Genomic DNA, 15,585 nt, shown 5'->3' on the forward strand with positions numbered 1-15,585 from the left:
TATGTAATGGTGAGCAGCGCGTGGTGTCTTGCGGCTCGCTTACAGAATTGCCCGTGGTTACTATGCTCCTTTGAGTAATGCTCGTGTCCTTAAATCCTTCAGTTCCATGCAGGTTTTCATATTCATTCTGCTTACTATTTAGCGACTTTATACAGCTTCAGAAACTCATGTGGTGATTAGAATAGTCAAGACTGTGGCCATTAATCTCCTAATCTAAATGAAATGGTCGAATCATACCCAAACTCATGATAAAAATGTGTCCCAGTTCCGAAGGGTTAAGCAGCTTCAATATACAACGCAATACATAGTCTGTTTCTCCCAGGCATTTAAACTATCCTGAAACTGACGATACTGATACAATGTTTTTGCCTCAAGCCAGTTACTCTTTGGTTGGAGGACAAAGCGGATTTATCACTTACTAGCCATTTCGCGCATCCCCCCCCCCTGCCTGGCAAGTGGTCCTCCGCCCTGGCAGCGCTGCGTGAGCTACACCCGCCGCGGATGTGGGGTGTGCCACTCGTGTTATTTTATATTAGCGCTTAATTGACCTTACAAAGACCGTTCTCATGGTGGTATTACGATTTATATCACAAAAAACATGAGCTTTTATGCATTTATGGCCGTAAGATTATTTATGTGTCTAGCGAATGAGACAACTGGTGATCCCTGACAACAATCTCCCTCTCCCCGCAGTTCACCATTCATCCTTATTGTCAGCATCTTTTTAGGGTCTTGCCTCTCACTACCAGCACTGGGGAAGGTTAAACAACACAATGGACACGCAAAAATGATAATCGGTCGGTACAAAGCAAACACAGCCTATTCTGGCACATACATGGCAATCGCTCCATTCCTCACTCAGTCGGCACAAAACAAACCCATGCATCACAAAATTCAATACACAACACTTACTCTTCCTTCGGTGGTCCAGTGCCGCCCGTGCAGGATACTGAGATGTCACGCCGCCTTGGTCACGATAAAACACTCACTAAACATAAGATACTGAATGTTGACGTTGATATTTACACCACTTACACTTCAGGCTCCAACTGCTAAGTCCCGCCTGACTGCCACGGACACGACCGGTGGCGCTGCTGAAGGGTTCCTCACAACTCAACTATTATAACATCTGGACTTTACAAACAAGATACAGACGCTTGAATGGTACTGAATGATTTTTAGAAGCTGAGTTGAAGAGTTGATGCTTGGCTGGGGACTGCGGGGAGAAGCACTATACGACAACAAATAGTCCCGTGAGTAGGATTGGAGAAAAGAAGCCTGGAGACGAGGACGTGTTGGATCTGCTTCAGTGATGCTGATCTGAACCTCATAAAGTGTTTCAATAGTGCATGCTCATGAATTTTCTATCTTTGCAAATAAAGTAGCGATTTAAGAAGTTCAGGAAGTCGTCTGTAAGTCACTTGTGTATCTTGGGCCATAGACGGTGCACATGTACGTATATACCAAATAGAAAACGGGAAGAGTCTGAAGTGAGTAAGACAAGCGAACCACTCAACACCTAACCATTGAGTGCTTCGCTTGTTGCTGAGGTGATTCATTCCAAGCAATCCGTTGAGTTACCACATTTTACTTGAAAGAAATATAAGGTAATTTCTATGCACGCTGACCAAAGCAAACCAGGGTAAGGCAAGCGACTTTACACCAGCACCCGTATCTGCTCTGCGCCTCTTCACGAGTCTCTCCTCTCGCTATGGCCAAGGCAATGTGATGTAACAGATGAGGATTATCCCTTAAAAATCACTTACGGCATTTATAAAACATCGCACAATACACGCCCAACCCCGAGAGAGAGAGAGAGAGAGAGAGAGAGAGAGAGAGAGAGAGAGCTAAATAAATATATAAATAAATCTAAAAAATCCTTTAACCCACGTGCTAATCCTTCAGTCCTACAGCAGGTGAAGTGACCAGAGGGACACGATGGGCGGTGTCTGCTGCGTCGGTTCCTGGTACGTGCGGAGGCCCTGGGTGGCACTACTTCCCCCCACCAGGCTCACAGTAATTTGTCAGGGAGGGGGAGATTTTTGTGCCACGGGCGTGTGTCAGTGACGGGCGTGATGGGGTGGCTGGTAACGTAATGTGGAGTAATGGGAGGCAGCGGGCCATTATCCGTTACCAAAGAGCAGGTGTTAGCAGAGGCCTCGCTTTTATGTAGGTCAACAGGTGTGTGTGTGTGTGTGTGTGTGTGTGTGTGTGTGTGTGTGTGTGTGTGTGTGTGTGTGCGTGCCGCCTTTATGTTCTCGTTTTTTGGACGTTTCGACTGACTGCATCGTCCCTATATGTGTGTGTGTGTGTGTGTGTGTGTGTGTGTGTGCAATTGTGTCATATCTACCACGCACATTCTCTCTCTCTCTCTCTCTCTCTCTCTCTCTCTCTCTCTCTCTCTCTCTCTCTCTCTCTCTCGATATACTCACCTTAGCTTTAAGTGACAAGCAAGAATGGAACCAAGGAAGCGACGCAACCCACTTTTTTTTTTCTCTCAATGTTTGGAACGAAAAAAAAAAGTTTAAACTATCTCAGTATGAAAAATTAATGATGAGCAGATTTCCAAACCTTTTAAACTTACTATAACAGGGCTGAGAGAGAGAGAGAGAGAGAGAGAGAGAGAGAGAGAGAGAGAGAGAGAGAGAGAGAGAGAGAGAGAGAATAAAAAAAACAAACCATCTTTGTTATTTAAGTACGTATATATTTTGAATCTCTTTTAAAACAATTAAAATAATGTTAGTTAGTGGTCGCAAAGCTACAACAACAGCAACAACAACAACTAAATAAAAAAACAACAAAAAGAGCATGTAGCTGTACTCTGAGTCAAAAATTTGGAGATTGCACGCGGTAAAAACAGTAATAGTGATTAAAAAAAAACAATAAAACAAACAACACAGAGAAAAACATACAGGACGTTAAGCCTAAACACACACCGGGATAAAGATGCTGCAGGTGTGTGTGTGTGTGTGTGTGTGTGTGTGTGTGTGTGTGTGTGTGTGTGTGTGTGTGTGTGTGTGTGTGTGTGTGTGTGTGTGTGTCATTTTAAGTACTTAGATGTCTACTGCAAGCCGAGTGTGTGTGTGTGTGTGTGTGTGTGTGTGTGTGTGTGTGTGTGTGTGTGTGTGTGTGTGTGTGTGTGTGTGTGTGTGTGTGTGTAGATGCTGGTAAGTACTTTAAGAGGTCCTCGTCGCCAGCCACGCCTTCAGGATAGGCATCACCACCTTCCTGGAGGCGCCCACGTTGCCCTGGCGGAAGGCGACCCAACCCTCCACGTCCTCACACTCCTGGGGCGCCAGTTGGAGAACTCCGCCCTGCCCCTCCACCAGCGCTGACGTCACCTGTGTGCATGACAACTCAATTATTACGTCCTCCGTGTGTGTGTGTGTGTGTGTGTGTGTGTGTGTGTGTGTGTGTGTGTGTGTGTGTGTGTGTGTGTGTGTGATGGTTTCTTGTATCTTTTCCCTATTTTCTAAAGTACTGTTATTTTTAAGTCTCTCTCTCTCTCTCTCTCTCTCTCTCTCTCTCTTAAGTACCCATAATTCCAAGATCTCATCCCATTTCCAATCTCGTGTGTGTGTGTGTGTGTGTGTGTGTGTGTGTGTGTGTGTGTGTGTGTGTGTGTGTCGCTTACCTGCTCTCTGATGTGGGTGTCGGGGCAGTAGACGGCCAGGTCCCTCGTCACCGTCTCCTGCGTGATGGTGACGCCGAGGACCAGCAGCATTTGGTAGCCTTGCGTCACCAGGTGCTCCGCCAGATACCGCCCGCCCTCACTCCTCCCCAGAAAATCCTGTAGACACAAACACTCTTACCTTCACGCCCGTTGGTACATTTGCGGTCTCGTTGCAATTACCGTGTCTCAGGAAGCATGGCAGGTCTAAACTATCAAACTACTTACACTATCTACTATTAGAGATTCGCTACTTACACTACCAAACACAAGTAAACTATGCCTTACCTGTGACTCCTAAATCACCTTAACCATAATATCAAGACTTTAATTATTTGATGGACTGGTTCAAATGTCTCTTCAACAAGTACATTATCACCTCTACCGCCACTCTGAACAGGTGTGGTAGTCCTCTTTTACCTGCACAGTTCCCCTGAATCCTGCGAGTTATGACTTCCTCTCAGTCTAAAAATAAAAGCCGTCTTGTGCAAATTTAGATTATAATTTCCTAAGCTAACACTCACAGAATTTACAGCCTTTTTTAATACGCGGAGTTTAATTCCTGCTAAATAAAACTGCCAAGGATAAATGAAGTGAATACATCAATAAAAAAAATCAATACTCTGACCTGAAAACACGGAAAAATGAATGAATAAAATGAAAAAGTGAATAAATAAACTGCACCTGTAATTAAACGCCACCACTTACCGTCACTCGCAGCGGCACCGAGGCCACGCCCACACGCAGGCCGCCCCCAGTCGCCACCTTCAAGTCCTTCCTCAGCAGCTGGTCGCAGGTGAGGCCAGACACGTCAGCCTTGGCCTCCGTCAGCTCCTGAACACCTCCAGACTGTGCAGGAGAGAGTGTGAGAGAGAGTGAGAGTGAGTGGATGAAAAATTGATAAGCAAGACTGAGAGATAATGATTAAGTTAGCGTGAGTATAGACACAGACTGATTGGATGAGTGAGTGAATGAATGAATGAATGAATGAATGAATGAATGAATGAGTGAGTGAGTGAGTGAGTGAGTGAGTGAGTGAGTGAGTGAGTGAGTGAGTGAGTGAATGAATGGTGAAAGTAAGAATGAACGAATGAATAAATAAATAAAATAAATAAATAAATAAATAAATAGACAAATGAATGAATGAATGAGTGAATGAAGAAAAGACAAACTCCCTGAATGACTGTACGAGCTAGTGAATGAATGCATGCGTAAGTAAAACACCGAGATAATGAGAGAGTATGCAAGGTCCGGAAACAAAGGAGGGATGAGTGAGTGTTCCCTGCCCTGCCGCGTGGTGCACGATGCGGAAGCTGTGAGGGTGATGCCCGGTATTAGGGAGGTCCCACTAGTAAGGACCTGTCGTGAGGGGGGGGAGGGAGGGGAAGACTAGCCGCGGGGAACGGATGTGTGTGAGGAGGATGGGACGTGGGCACGGGATCTCTTGTGTGTGTGTGTGTGTGTGTGTGTGTGTGTGTGTGTGTGTGTGTGTGTGTGTGTGTGTGTGTGTGCAAAATTACATTGAGATCCAAGCTTTATCATTTAAGAGTCTCGTGTTTTTCTTTTTCTTTCTTTTTTTTTTTTTTTTTTTTGCATACATAACTCGTGAATGAAAGGGGGAATATGAAAGTTGTCAGTAATTAAGTCAATGTCGATAGTCTTCACTGAAAATGTATAGGAAGTAAAGTGAAACAGGAAACAATTTAAATAATCTCTCTCTCTCTCTCTCTCTCTTCTGTCACACACTGACCAAATTAACGTCAACTCAATCGTAAAAATGAAAGCAAGTATATGAGTAACTTTGTGGAACATGGAAGAAAAAACTGGCGGAAAAGAATAACGCCAGAAAAAAAATATAAGCGAGTCCGCGGCAACCCAAGCGAAAACAAAGAAGCGCCAAGAGGTGAAGTGTGACAGACTAAAAGTGCGAGTGAGCATATGAGAGTGACGAGGGAGAAAGTGTGTCGCTGGGCCAGTGAGTCAGACAGTGGCTTGCCAAAACACAGGAAACATGAACTTTTGAGGAGAAGAATACAGAAATACACAGTGGCTTGCCAAATTACAGGTAACGCAGACTTTTAACCCCTTCAATGCTATGGCGCGTTTTCATATTCATTCTGGTTACTATTTAGTGATTTTATACAGCTTCAGAACCTCATGCGGGGTTTAAAATAGTGAAGACTCTGCCCATTTATCTCCTGACCTCCATAGACCCTTCCTAATGTCAATAAAATCATCTAATCATACCAAAACTCATGGCAAAAATGCATCCCAGTACTGAAGGAATACAGAAATACACGGAGGTTTGCCAAAACAAAGGAAACACGAACTTTTGAGGAGCGGAATACAGAAACAAGACGTAAAAATGAGGGGAAAGAGAAAAAATTGAATAAAATTGATCTACAAACAGAGCATCCATTAATCTACTTGCAATTAATTAACCAGGTGATGAGTTTTAAGACTTTTGAGAAGAATAGAGAAATACACGCGAAGATAAACGAATGAAAGAGAGAAAAGACAAATAGAAGAAAAAAATCTATAAAAATATACTTTAATCTACTTACAATACAATGTGATGAAATAAGAAAGATTAAGATGTAATAAAAGAAAATGTGTTACAAGGAGAAAGATGATGGAAGAATAGAAAAAAAAGAGGTGTGGCAGAATTGAAGAAGGAAGATAAATTAATGGAACTGAAGGATGAGGAGGATGAAGGGAAGATAAGAAGAAAAAGTACTTACAAGAAAGAGACAGAAAAAATAACGATGAACTGGACAGATAAGATAAGATAAGATAAGAGAAGAGAAGAGGAGAGGTGAGAGGAAGGAGAAGGGGAAGGAAAGCTAAGACAAAAGGAGGAAAGAAGAAGAGAAAGTGAAAAGTACTAGAGAGAAAAAACACATATGGAAGAGAAAAAAAGAGTAAGATAAAGACGAAAATGAAGAAAAAACAAGAAAACGAAGATGAAAAGAAAGACAAAAAGACAACAACGAAGAAAAAGAAGACAAAGAAGAAGAAGAAAAAGAAGAAAAAGAAGAAGGAAGAAGAAGAAGAAGAAGAAAAGAAAAAGAAGGGAAAAAAGAAAAAGAAAAGAAAATGAAAAAAAGAAGACAAAGACGACGACGATAAAGAAGATGACGACAAAGGAGAAGAAGAAGAAGAAGAAGAAGAAGAAGAAGAAGACAAGAGGGCGTCTCACCTGCTGGGGGGCGGGGACATGAGGCGGGCCAGCTGAGATGCTACTTCAATATCCTTAGGCGTGACTCTTTTGGCTGCAGGATTCAGGTTCACAGTGTCCAGGATGATGGTACCTGGCGGGGAGACGAGTCAGGTCACACACACACACACACACACACACACACACACACACACACACACACACACACACACACACACACACACACACACACACACACACACACGAAAAATAAAACAACTCACATAAAAAAGGATGGACAAGAGAAATCATACAGAAGACTAAAGACACACACACACACACACACACACACACACACACACACACACACACACACACACACACACACACACACACACACACACAAAAAAAAAAAACCAAGAATGAGAAAAACAAAACAAAACACATGAGAAACACACATGAATGAAACGATGAAAAGAAAAAAAAAAAAAAACGAAAAAAAACGAGAGAAATAGGAACCCACACACGAAACTGTACAAACACACTCGTAATCACAGAGGAGAAGAGAAAGTAGTGAACCTATATAGCAAATCAACCATAGACCCATAAATGTCACCATATCACCATAAACACTTGGTCAGTATTCAGAAACACTTTGCTCTCTCACCAAGACTATTTTCCAAGGCCACAGAGATGATCAGCGGGGTTTCCAATTGTTACTCTAGTTAATAATGCAGAAATCTTGTCAATCTGCCTGTAAACCCGTAAAAACACCTTAAGAAAACGCTCTTCATCCTCACCATGAGTGTTTTCCAAGGCCACAGAGATGATTAGTGTTTCTCCAGTTAATGATGCAGAAATTTTGTCAATCTGCCTCTAAAACCGTAAAAACACCTTAAGAAAACGCTCCTCTCTCTCACTACGACTATTTTCCAAGGCCACAGAGATAATTAGCGGGGTTTCCAAGAGTGTTTCTCCAGTTAATAATGTAGAAATCTTGTATATATGCCTACAGAAACGTAAAAACACCCTAAAAAAAGTCATGTACAATTAAATAATGCCTTTGGAAATAGTGGAGGTGAAGCACAGAAGTGAATACGAGCCTTTGAGAGACGGATACTCACCATACAAGAGGCTGGCGGTGACGGGATCCAACAGAGCGGGGTTCTTGGCCATCACCTGCTCCGCCACCAAGGTACAGCATGATCCCACGGGCTCAACTATCATCGTTACTCTCTCTGTTGACGCCGCCACCACCACCACCACCACCACCGCCACCATTATGATGAAAGGAAACATGGATTTGATTGTTATATTGGTAGTATGATCATCTCTCTCTCTCTCTCTCTCTCTCTCTCTCTCTCTCTCTCAGTTAATCGGTCTATTAGTTAGTTACTTAGTCAATTAGCCAGTCAGTCAGTCAGTCAGTTCACCACTCAATCAATCAATAATTCCAGTCAGGCACTCAATCAGCCAGTCATTAGTCAGTCTGCAAATCAGTTAGTCAGTCAGTCAATAATTCAAAAGTTAGTCAGTCAGTCAATCATTTCATCAATCAGACAGTTAAATGCTGTCAAACCAATCAAACAATCACTCACTCACTCACACACTCACTCAGTCACCCACTCACTCACTCACCCACCTACTCACTCACTCACACACTCACTAAACTACTCACACATTCAATCACACACTCACAAACTCAACTCACCCACACACTCACTCACTCACTCACTCAACCAGACCGCCCCTCACCGTTGGTCGGGGCGTTGGGGTCTAAGGGGCGGTGGTCCAGCACGCCCACCACCGAGGATTCCAGGTAGGCGTCGGCAGGGGGCAGCACGTGGTGGTCTACGAGGGTCACTCTCAGCGAGCCGCCCTCCTGAAGGCGGCTCAGATTCACCTCATCCCTAGGAGAGGAGGAGGAGGAGGAGGAGGAGGAGGAGGAGAAACAATAAGGATGTTCTCTTCGTAATCTCGTTTCGTTCGTGACAACAAAATATGGAAAAACAAAAAAAGTAAAAGGAAATATATAGTGACAAGGATTAGGAGAGAGAGAGAGAGAGAGAGAGAGAGAGAGAGAGAGAGAGAGAGAGAGAGAGAGAGAGAGAGAGAGAGAGAGAGAGAGAGAGAGAGAGAGAGAGAGAGAGAGAGAGAGAGAGAGAGAGAGAGAGAGAAAATGCATACAAAAAAACAGACGAACACACACACACACACACACACACACACACACACACACACACACACACACACACACACACACACACAGAGGCAGAAAACACCGTCAAACACACAGTCACTTCATCGTACCTGAAGATGAGAGAGTTCTGGAGGATGCCATGTTTCTGCAGCCAGTGGGTCACCTCCGTCTTGAGTGGGTACTCGCCGGCAGGAATGTTAAGCACGGGCACCACACCCACCGCCTCCTCGCCATTCTGTGCACGGGAAGGCCAGAAACACACAGTACCATCAACCTCTTCAGTACTGGGACGTATTTTTACCTTGAGTTTTGGGTGTGATTAGACAATTTTACGTGTATTTACATTAGGAAAAGTCTATGGATGTCAGAAGATTGATAGCCAGTCTTCACTACTTTAATTCCCCACATAGGTTTCTGAAGTTGTATAAATTCGTCATATAGTGAGCAGAATGAATATGGAAACGCGTCATGGTACTGAAGAGGGTTAAGAAATCTCTGAGGTGAGACGATTGAGTGATGAAGTATGTAAACTTTTTTTGTACTTTTTTTTATGTAAGAGGGGAAATCTGGCCAAGGATAACAAAAACAACTGAACAAAATTAATGCCCACTTAGATGCCAGTCTCTAAGCAGGTCCGAGAAAACCAAAAGAATGGGACAAATGTCTTAAGAAACCTCCCTCTTAAATGCGTTCATGTCATGGAAAGATGAAAATACAGAGGCAGGCAGGGAACTAACACTTTCCTATAGTATCAAAAATATTATAGTAGTTTTTCACTTTATTACTTATACATTTATTATCACGCCTTTGTTATACCATATTAATTTACCAAACAGTACACACACATCCCCCCATGTTTCCCACACTTCGTAAAGGTTAACTGACATAAGTAATTATCAAGGTAGACACATAAAGCACAAGTATCAATATTTCCACCTTCTCTACCTGTCTGTTATAACCATCGAGGCAATGAACATAAAGGCACGTCAAGACAAAGGTAATTTTACGTCAAATTCTGTGCTTTCTACTGAAGGCAACTGCTTGACTGATTAACGATTGTGATTCAGGGGACGCCACACCCGAGAGGACTGGATGGAAAGGTTAATGGGCGCAGGTAATAACACGAAAGGGTATACCTGTTACTCCACAAATGAGCAAATGATTTCTATAAGGTGAGGCGCGGCGCGGTATAAGGTTAGAGAAGTGAAGGGTAAAATGAGTGGAAAGGGAGGGGTATAGAGAAAAAGTTGTGTTTTTTTCCCTCACTTCCTTGATCATTTGGCATTTGAATTTAACAGATATACGAATAACAATGAGGGGAGCTTCACGTGTATGACTAAATAATTATAAGGGAGATGAAATGCGAGGAAAAGTTCAGGATATATTTTTTCCTCAATTAATTTCTCCTCCAGTACGCTTTAAATATGCATAGACGTACTGTAAAATACCAATAAATAACAGGGAAGAGTAAGCAAATAACACACAAGGGTAAATAAAAATAAAGAGAAGAATGAAAAAAAACAACAGATAGAAACAGTCAAGAAAGAATAAGAAAAGGAGAAAAAGACAAAAAAGAATAAACAGAATCAAGGTAAATTAGCAAAGTAAGGGAAGGAACACATCCACTCACCTGCAGGGAATGGAGGAGGAAGGCGTACACGATGGCGCTGACGGCAGAGTCCAGGTCACATGACTCGTTCCCAAGTACCACGTGGAGGGCTGGCCAGCGGGCACTCTGCAGGGAAGACAAGACAAACATGGTATGGAGTGATGGATCCAAGGCATGTCTCTCTTCCACTCAAAATTCCATCTCTTCTCACCTGGATTAATTTATCGTTGTAATATCTGTATATTCCGCCATCACTGACAACAACTTCACTCTTAACCCCTTCAATGCTGGGACACATTTTTACCTTGAGATTTGTGTACGACTAGACCATTATATTGACATTAGGAATGGTCTAGGTGGGGGGGGGTAGAAGATTAACGTCAGCAGTCTTCATTTTTTTATTTCTGAAGCTGTATAAAATCGCCAAATTGAAACCAGAATTAATATGGAAACGCGTCATGGTACTGAAAGGGTTAACTCAAGTGAAAGACCATCCCAGGTATACTTTTATCTTTGGTACCCTTTGAGACCATTTCTGTTCGTAAATTTAGTAAATATTTGTGTCATATGCATCACTTCACTACAGAACGATACTGAATTATTACTCACAACGATAAGAAATGTTGATTACACAGGTTGGGTTATAAGAAGAATGGGAGACCGACAGACTGACAGACAGGCAGACAGACAGATACAAATATAGGAACCACAATACTGATGACATAAGAACATACATCCACACTTACTTCAATACACACAAGAACACACACGCTCTAAGTAATTTCCAGAAGGGAGAGGAGGGGGCATTTGCACGCATATACGCCTGGCTCTACCAACTCTATATCTATGCTACTACCTTCCATACGCTCCTCGCCCCCTCACGCTGGATGTTCCTTGTACTTCACACGTCGTACTTTCACTCGTAAATGTCAGGTATGCGACGCTCTCTCCCTCCATAGCCAAGCGTGAGCACTTAGCGGCAAAACAGACTGGTAGTTTTATGGCCCAGTTGCTGCCGTAAATACTTGTTTGATAGAATGCCTTGATAAAACTTCTTCATTGTCATTACTCCTGTTTTTCTCCTCCTGACGAGACGGATGGCTGGTGCGAGGTCTTCTGTTATTTCCGACGCCTTGCTTGGACTGCCGCGATGGTAATGTCGTATGAAGTCAAGCCTGCAGCCCAAATGTCTTCATAAACAACTACTTCCTTACTGTTATTACTACACTTTTTTTTTTTTAACCGATGTGCATGGGTGACATAAACTCCGAGGCGCACTCTTCAATTTGGCTTATAACATGCGGCGGTGATGAGTGAAGTATGCTTTGATGCAACGATTGACAAAGAGCCCCATTACAACACTTTCTTACCCGGGGGATGACTGACCAATACAAACCCTTTCACCGACACTCACCACCAAAATAGCTCAATAACACAGTCAGCTTAGCATTCACATTCGTCCACGCTCCCTCTCATTTCCCAAGAACCACTGAAGGATTCTCGCCTGCACCTGGTCGTCCCTGAAAGAGTTGTATCGGATTCCTGGTTGACGAGTTACTCACGGTATTTGATCTCCTCTCACGTCGCCAGTACACTCTGACCTTTGCCAGCGACGCACCCGCGGTAGTCGTGTCACGGTCTGATAACCGCACCGTCAGTTGAGGGAGGGAGGGATGGCAGGAGGGAGAGTAAGCGGAGGGGTTGGCAAGTGGGGAAGGGGTGAGGAAGTGCCGTGGAGAAGGGAAAGGGAAGGAGAAGGGGAGAGGGGGGGGAGAAAGGGGAGAGGGGAGCAGTCACGCTGTCCTCGCTGATCTATGTAACAATCGATTTAACTCGGATATCCACTGGTGTGTTGTTGCTAATCCTCATATTCTTCACCGGCTCCATCTGCCACTCCGCCTCACACACACACACACACACACACACACACACACACACACACACACACACCAATATATTTCAGCAAAGTGTATATGAGTCAGGTCTTCATACACGTCACACCAACACTCCTGTCTCCGTCTCCTGTGAGCTTAAAGTCAAGGGAATTCAACTACTATGACAAGTACAGTCACGAGAAATAGTGCAATGGCATACCACACTCATTCCACTCTGATCACTGCTCTTCCCTCAGTTTTAAGTCCCGGTGAGGTGCTAAGAGACGATTAACTGGCAGGATTTGCACGGGATCAGGAGAACAGAGGGTAACACTAACAAAACACAAAGGAAGAGAGTGGAAAATATTACTGTACTTCTGACAACGACACAGAAAAATACGTTAAGCAAAATGATGATGCTGGTGATGATGATGATGAATATACAAGACCACACATCACCATAACATGTCAGACAGTGAACACCTGCCCTAAAGAAATACAAAATAACAAATAAATAAATAAATAAATAAATAAATAATAATATAGTATAGTGGAAGATTAGCAATAAATAAGAGATGAATGAGACAAACAGAAGAAGACCCATGATGTGTGTGTGTGTGTGTGTGTGTGTGTGTGTGTGTGTGTGTGTGTGTGTGTGTGTGTGTGTTCAAGGGGCAGGGTGTTTCAGTAACATTCCAGCCTCCCAAGCACATCACACTCTTAAGACTGATCAGCCCAGGGCGGCAACACAGTGACACATGGCAACACTGAGAACAAGGAACTCCCTCCCCCTGAAATTACTAATACTATTGTTGTTATCATTGATTATTGTTAGTATCATTAATATCATTGCTATTCTAATCACTCATACTACTACTATTATTACTAGATAGCAATAATGATAATAAAGATAAGGATAGTAATAATAATAATGGTAATAATAATAATAATAATAATAATAATAATAATAATAATAATAATAATAATAATAATAATAATAATAACAACAACAACAAATTGACACAACAACAACAACAGTAGTACAACACTGCTCCATTAATGATTAACAAACATTCACAAAGCAAATTGACTCACAAAAGGTTTATGTATGAAATGAATAGCATAAAAACAAGGCGTCTTATGCCAAAGTATTTCTTGCATAAGAACTATTTTATCCCTTGGATATTCCACACATAACAAAACTGATCATGTCTTTAGACAAAATATGCTCCATTATAAAAAACATGTGCATGAAATTACTAACAGATGAAGTGACTCACCATCATATGATTGACTGGCCTGCAATTTGCTTATATAGTTTTCTATATTTTCTTTCCTTTTTCTTTAGTATAAAAAATGAAACAATACTACAGAACAGAGCCAAGGATGTCCATGTGATTCAAATAACAATTCCCATTATAGCTGCAAATATTACCTAACTGAAGGGATGAAAAGTAAAGATATATTGAGGAGTGCCATCATCAGCTATCAAGGAATTCTTCTAGAGCAAACTCAGTGATCAATGGCAACAGTCTCACATCTCATCATCAAAATATGTCAGCAAGTGATGTTTGCATTTCAATATAGACTCAATTGATCCGAGCAGAGACAATAAAGGTAAACAACACCAATTTGACGGAGCAAGACACAGACCAGTGGCTTGCTTAACAACACCAGTTTGCGTGTAGCGGCAGCAGACAACTCATGCGACACAGTAAAGCATGCATTTAGTGCACAAGTAACCACCACCTGTACTGTACGACTCAGACCTGAACCTGAATCATCTTATTACTCTACAAATTGATTCATCGGCATGAAAGTCAAGTGTCGCAAGGCGTTTGTATGAATATACTCCAAAATCAAACATACACAAAATTATTGATTGATTAAATCACTAGAATAATTATGTAGTAGTTTATGTAACATTGTTAGTTTGCTTTCTTCCTCCTTCCTTTCCTAGTCTTTGCATAAACAGAAACAATATAACAAAACAGAACATATATATGAAGAAAATTAAATAAACAAAAAAATTGTCTGCTATATTTCCTGAACAAGAGACTGCAGCCCAGGGGATGACAGCCATATGATGTGAATGTGATGGGGAGGCACTACTGTACGCTGTTATTGACAGTACAAACAGTAAACAATGAATAACAGGCGATAGACTCATGTACACCTTCAAAACAACAAAACACATTAATTATTGGTGTTTGCAGCTCAGTACACAATCAGCAGCACCAGGTAACAACAAACGCCATGAGACTGACGCCACCTGCCAATCCTAGAGCAATGTCATCATACCACTAATAAAACTGCAGCACATAACTAAGACATCTGTTTACCACCGCTGGAGTGAGTGAGGCAGTGAATTACGGAAGCGTGAGGCACTGTCCGTGGTGCATCATTCAAAACTAGGATGGCCCTATCATGTCACTCTTGCCACTGTGGTGAATGTGATGCAAAGTCTTGAGTTGGCCTGTGTATTAATCTCCCTGTCCACTGGTCCTGCCTGCCCGCCATCCCTGCCTGGCGAGTGGCTGCCCCTGACGCCTGGCGGAGAGCGTCCCTCCCTCACTGTGTCCTGCCTCAACAAAGCCTCCTGCCCGTGTACTCACCAGTGTTTTCTTGATGGCATTCATAAAGTCAACTATTGGGCACATTCATTGGCAAACAAAATATTCTTTCGGTGTCTTTTTCCATGAATTCTCTCCCGACTCTCTGCCCACCACCGCCAAGACGCTTGCCAGTCAGCTGACAAACATAAACAAGCTCGCGTTTGGTGGCGGTTCAACTTTCCTTTCTGAGTCAACTGGTGAGCTTCTGCCACAGAATGACTGACAAAGGGATGGGAAAATCTAGCATGTCAAGGAAAAACTGAAGTGTCAATGCGTATTTGACGAATTATGTATAGAATCTCCAAATATTCTAACGTAGTATAGGTTGTGAACGCCAAGAGACAGAAAACGAAAATGGATAACTAATCTAAATCGACTTTCTTCAATTTTTCTTTGAATATTGAAGAATGAACACACATGGTTGATTTGTACATTGATCTCCCTTTCCTTGAAGTGTTTT

General features: G+C 42.5%; 1 protein-coding gene across 1 annotated transcript; it reads right to left on the reverse strand.

The window, feature by feature from the left end:
• Window positions 1-2,683: 2,683 nt before the first annotated feature.
• LOC123506496 (exopolyphosphatase PRUNE1-like) lies at window positions 2,684-15,279 on the reverse strand. Its single transcript, XM_045258626.1, has 10 exons — window positions 15,126-15,279; window positions 10,658-10,762; window positions 9,138-9,262; window positions 8,583-8,737; window positions 7,952-8,065; window positions 6,870-6,981; window positions 4,962-4,983; window positions 4,379-4,519; window positions 3,635-3,790; window positions 2,684-3,341 (listed from the first exon to the last, which is right to left on the reverse strand). The coding sequence occupies exons 1-10, from the start codon at window positions 15,168-15,170 to the stop codon at window positions 3,177-3,179; spliced, it is 1,140 nt and encodes a 379-aa protein (XP_045114561.1). The 5' UTR covers window positions 15,171-15,279; the 3' UTR covers window positions 2,684-3,176.
• Between the last annotated feature and the right edge of the window lie 306 nt (window positions 15,280-15,585).

Source organism: Portunus trituberculatus, chromosome 20 (genome assembly GCF_017591435.1).
Source record: "Portunus trituberculatus isolate SZX2019 chromosome 20, ASM1759143v1, whole genome shotgun sequence".
In the NCBI taxonomy this organism is placed as follows: Eukaryota; Metazoa; Arthropoda; class Malacostraca; order Decapoda; family Portunidae; genus Portunus; species Portunus trituberculatus.

Coding starts and splice junctions, on each gene's coding strand:
- LOC123506496 (XM_045258626.1), bottom strand. CDS start 15,170: ATGTGCCCAATAGTTGACTTTATGAATGCCATCAAGAAAACACTG. Junction 9,263..10,657: donor TCCTCCTCCATTCCCTGCAG/GTGAGTGGATGT, acceptor TCCCGTGCACAG/AATGGCGAGGAGGCGGTGGG. Junction 3,342..3,634: donor ACACCCACATCAGAGAGCAG/GTAAGCGACACA, acceptor TCATGCACACAG/GTGACGTCAGCGCTGGTGGA.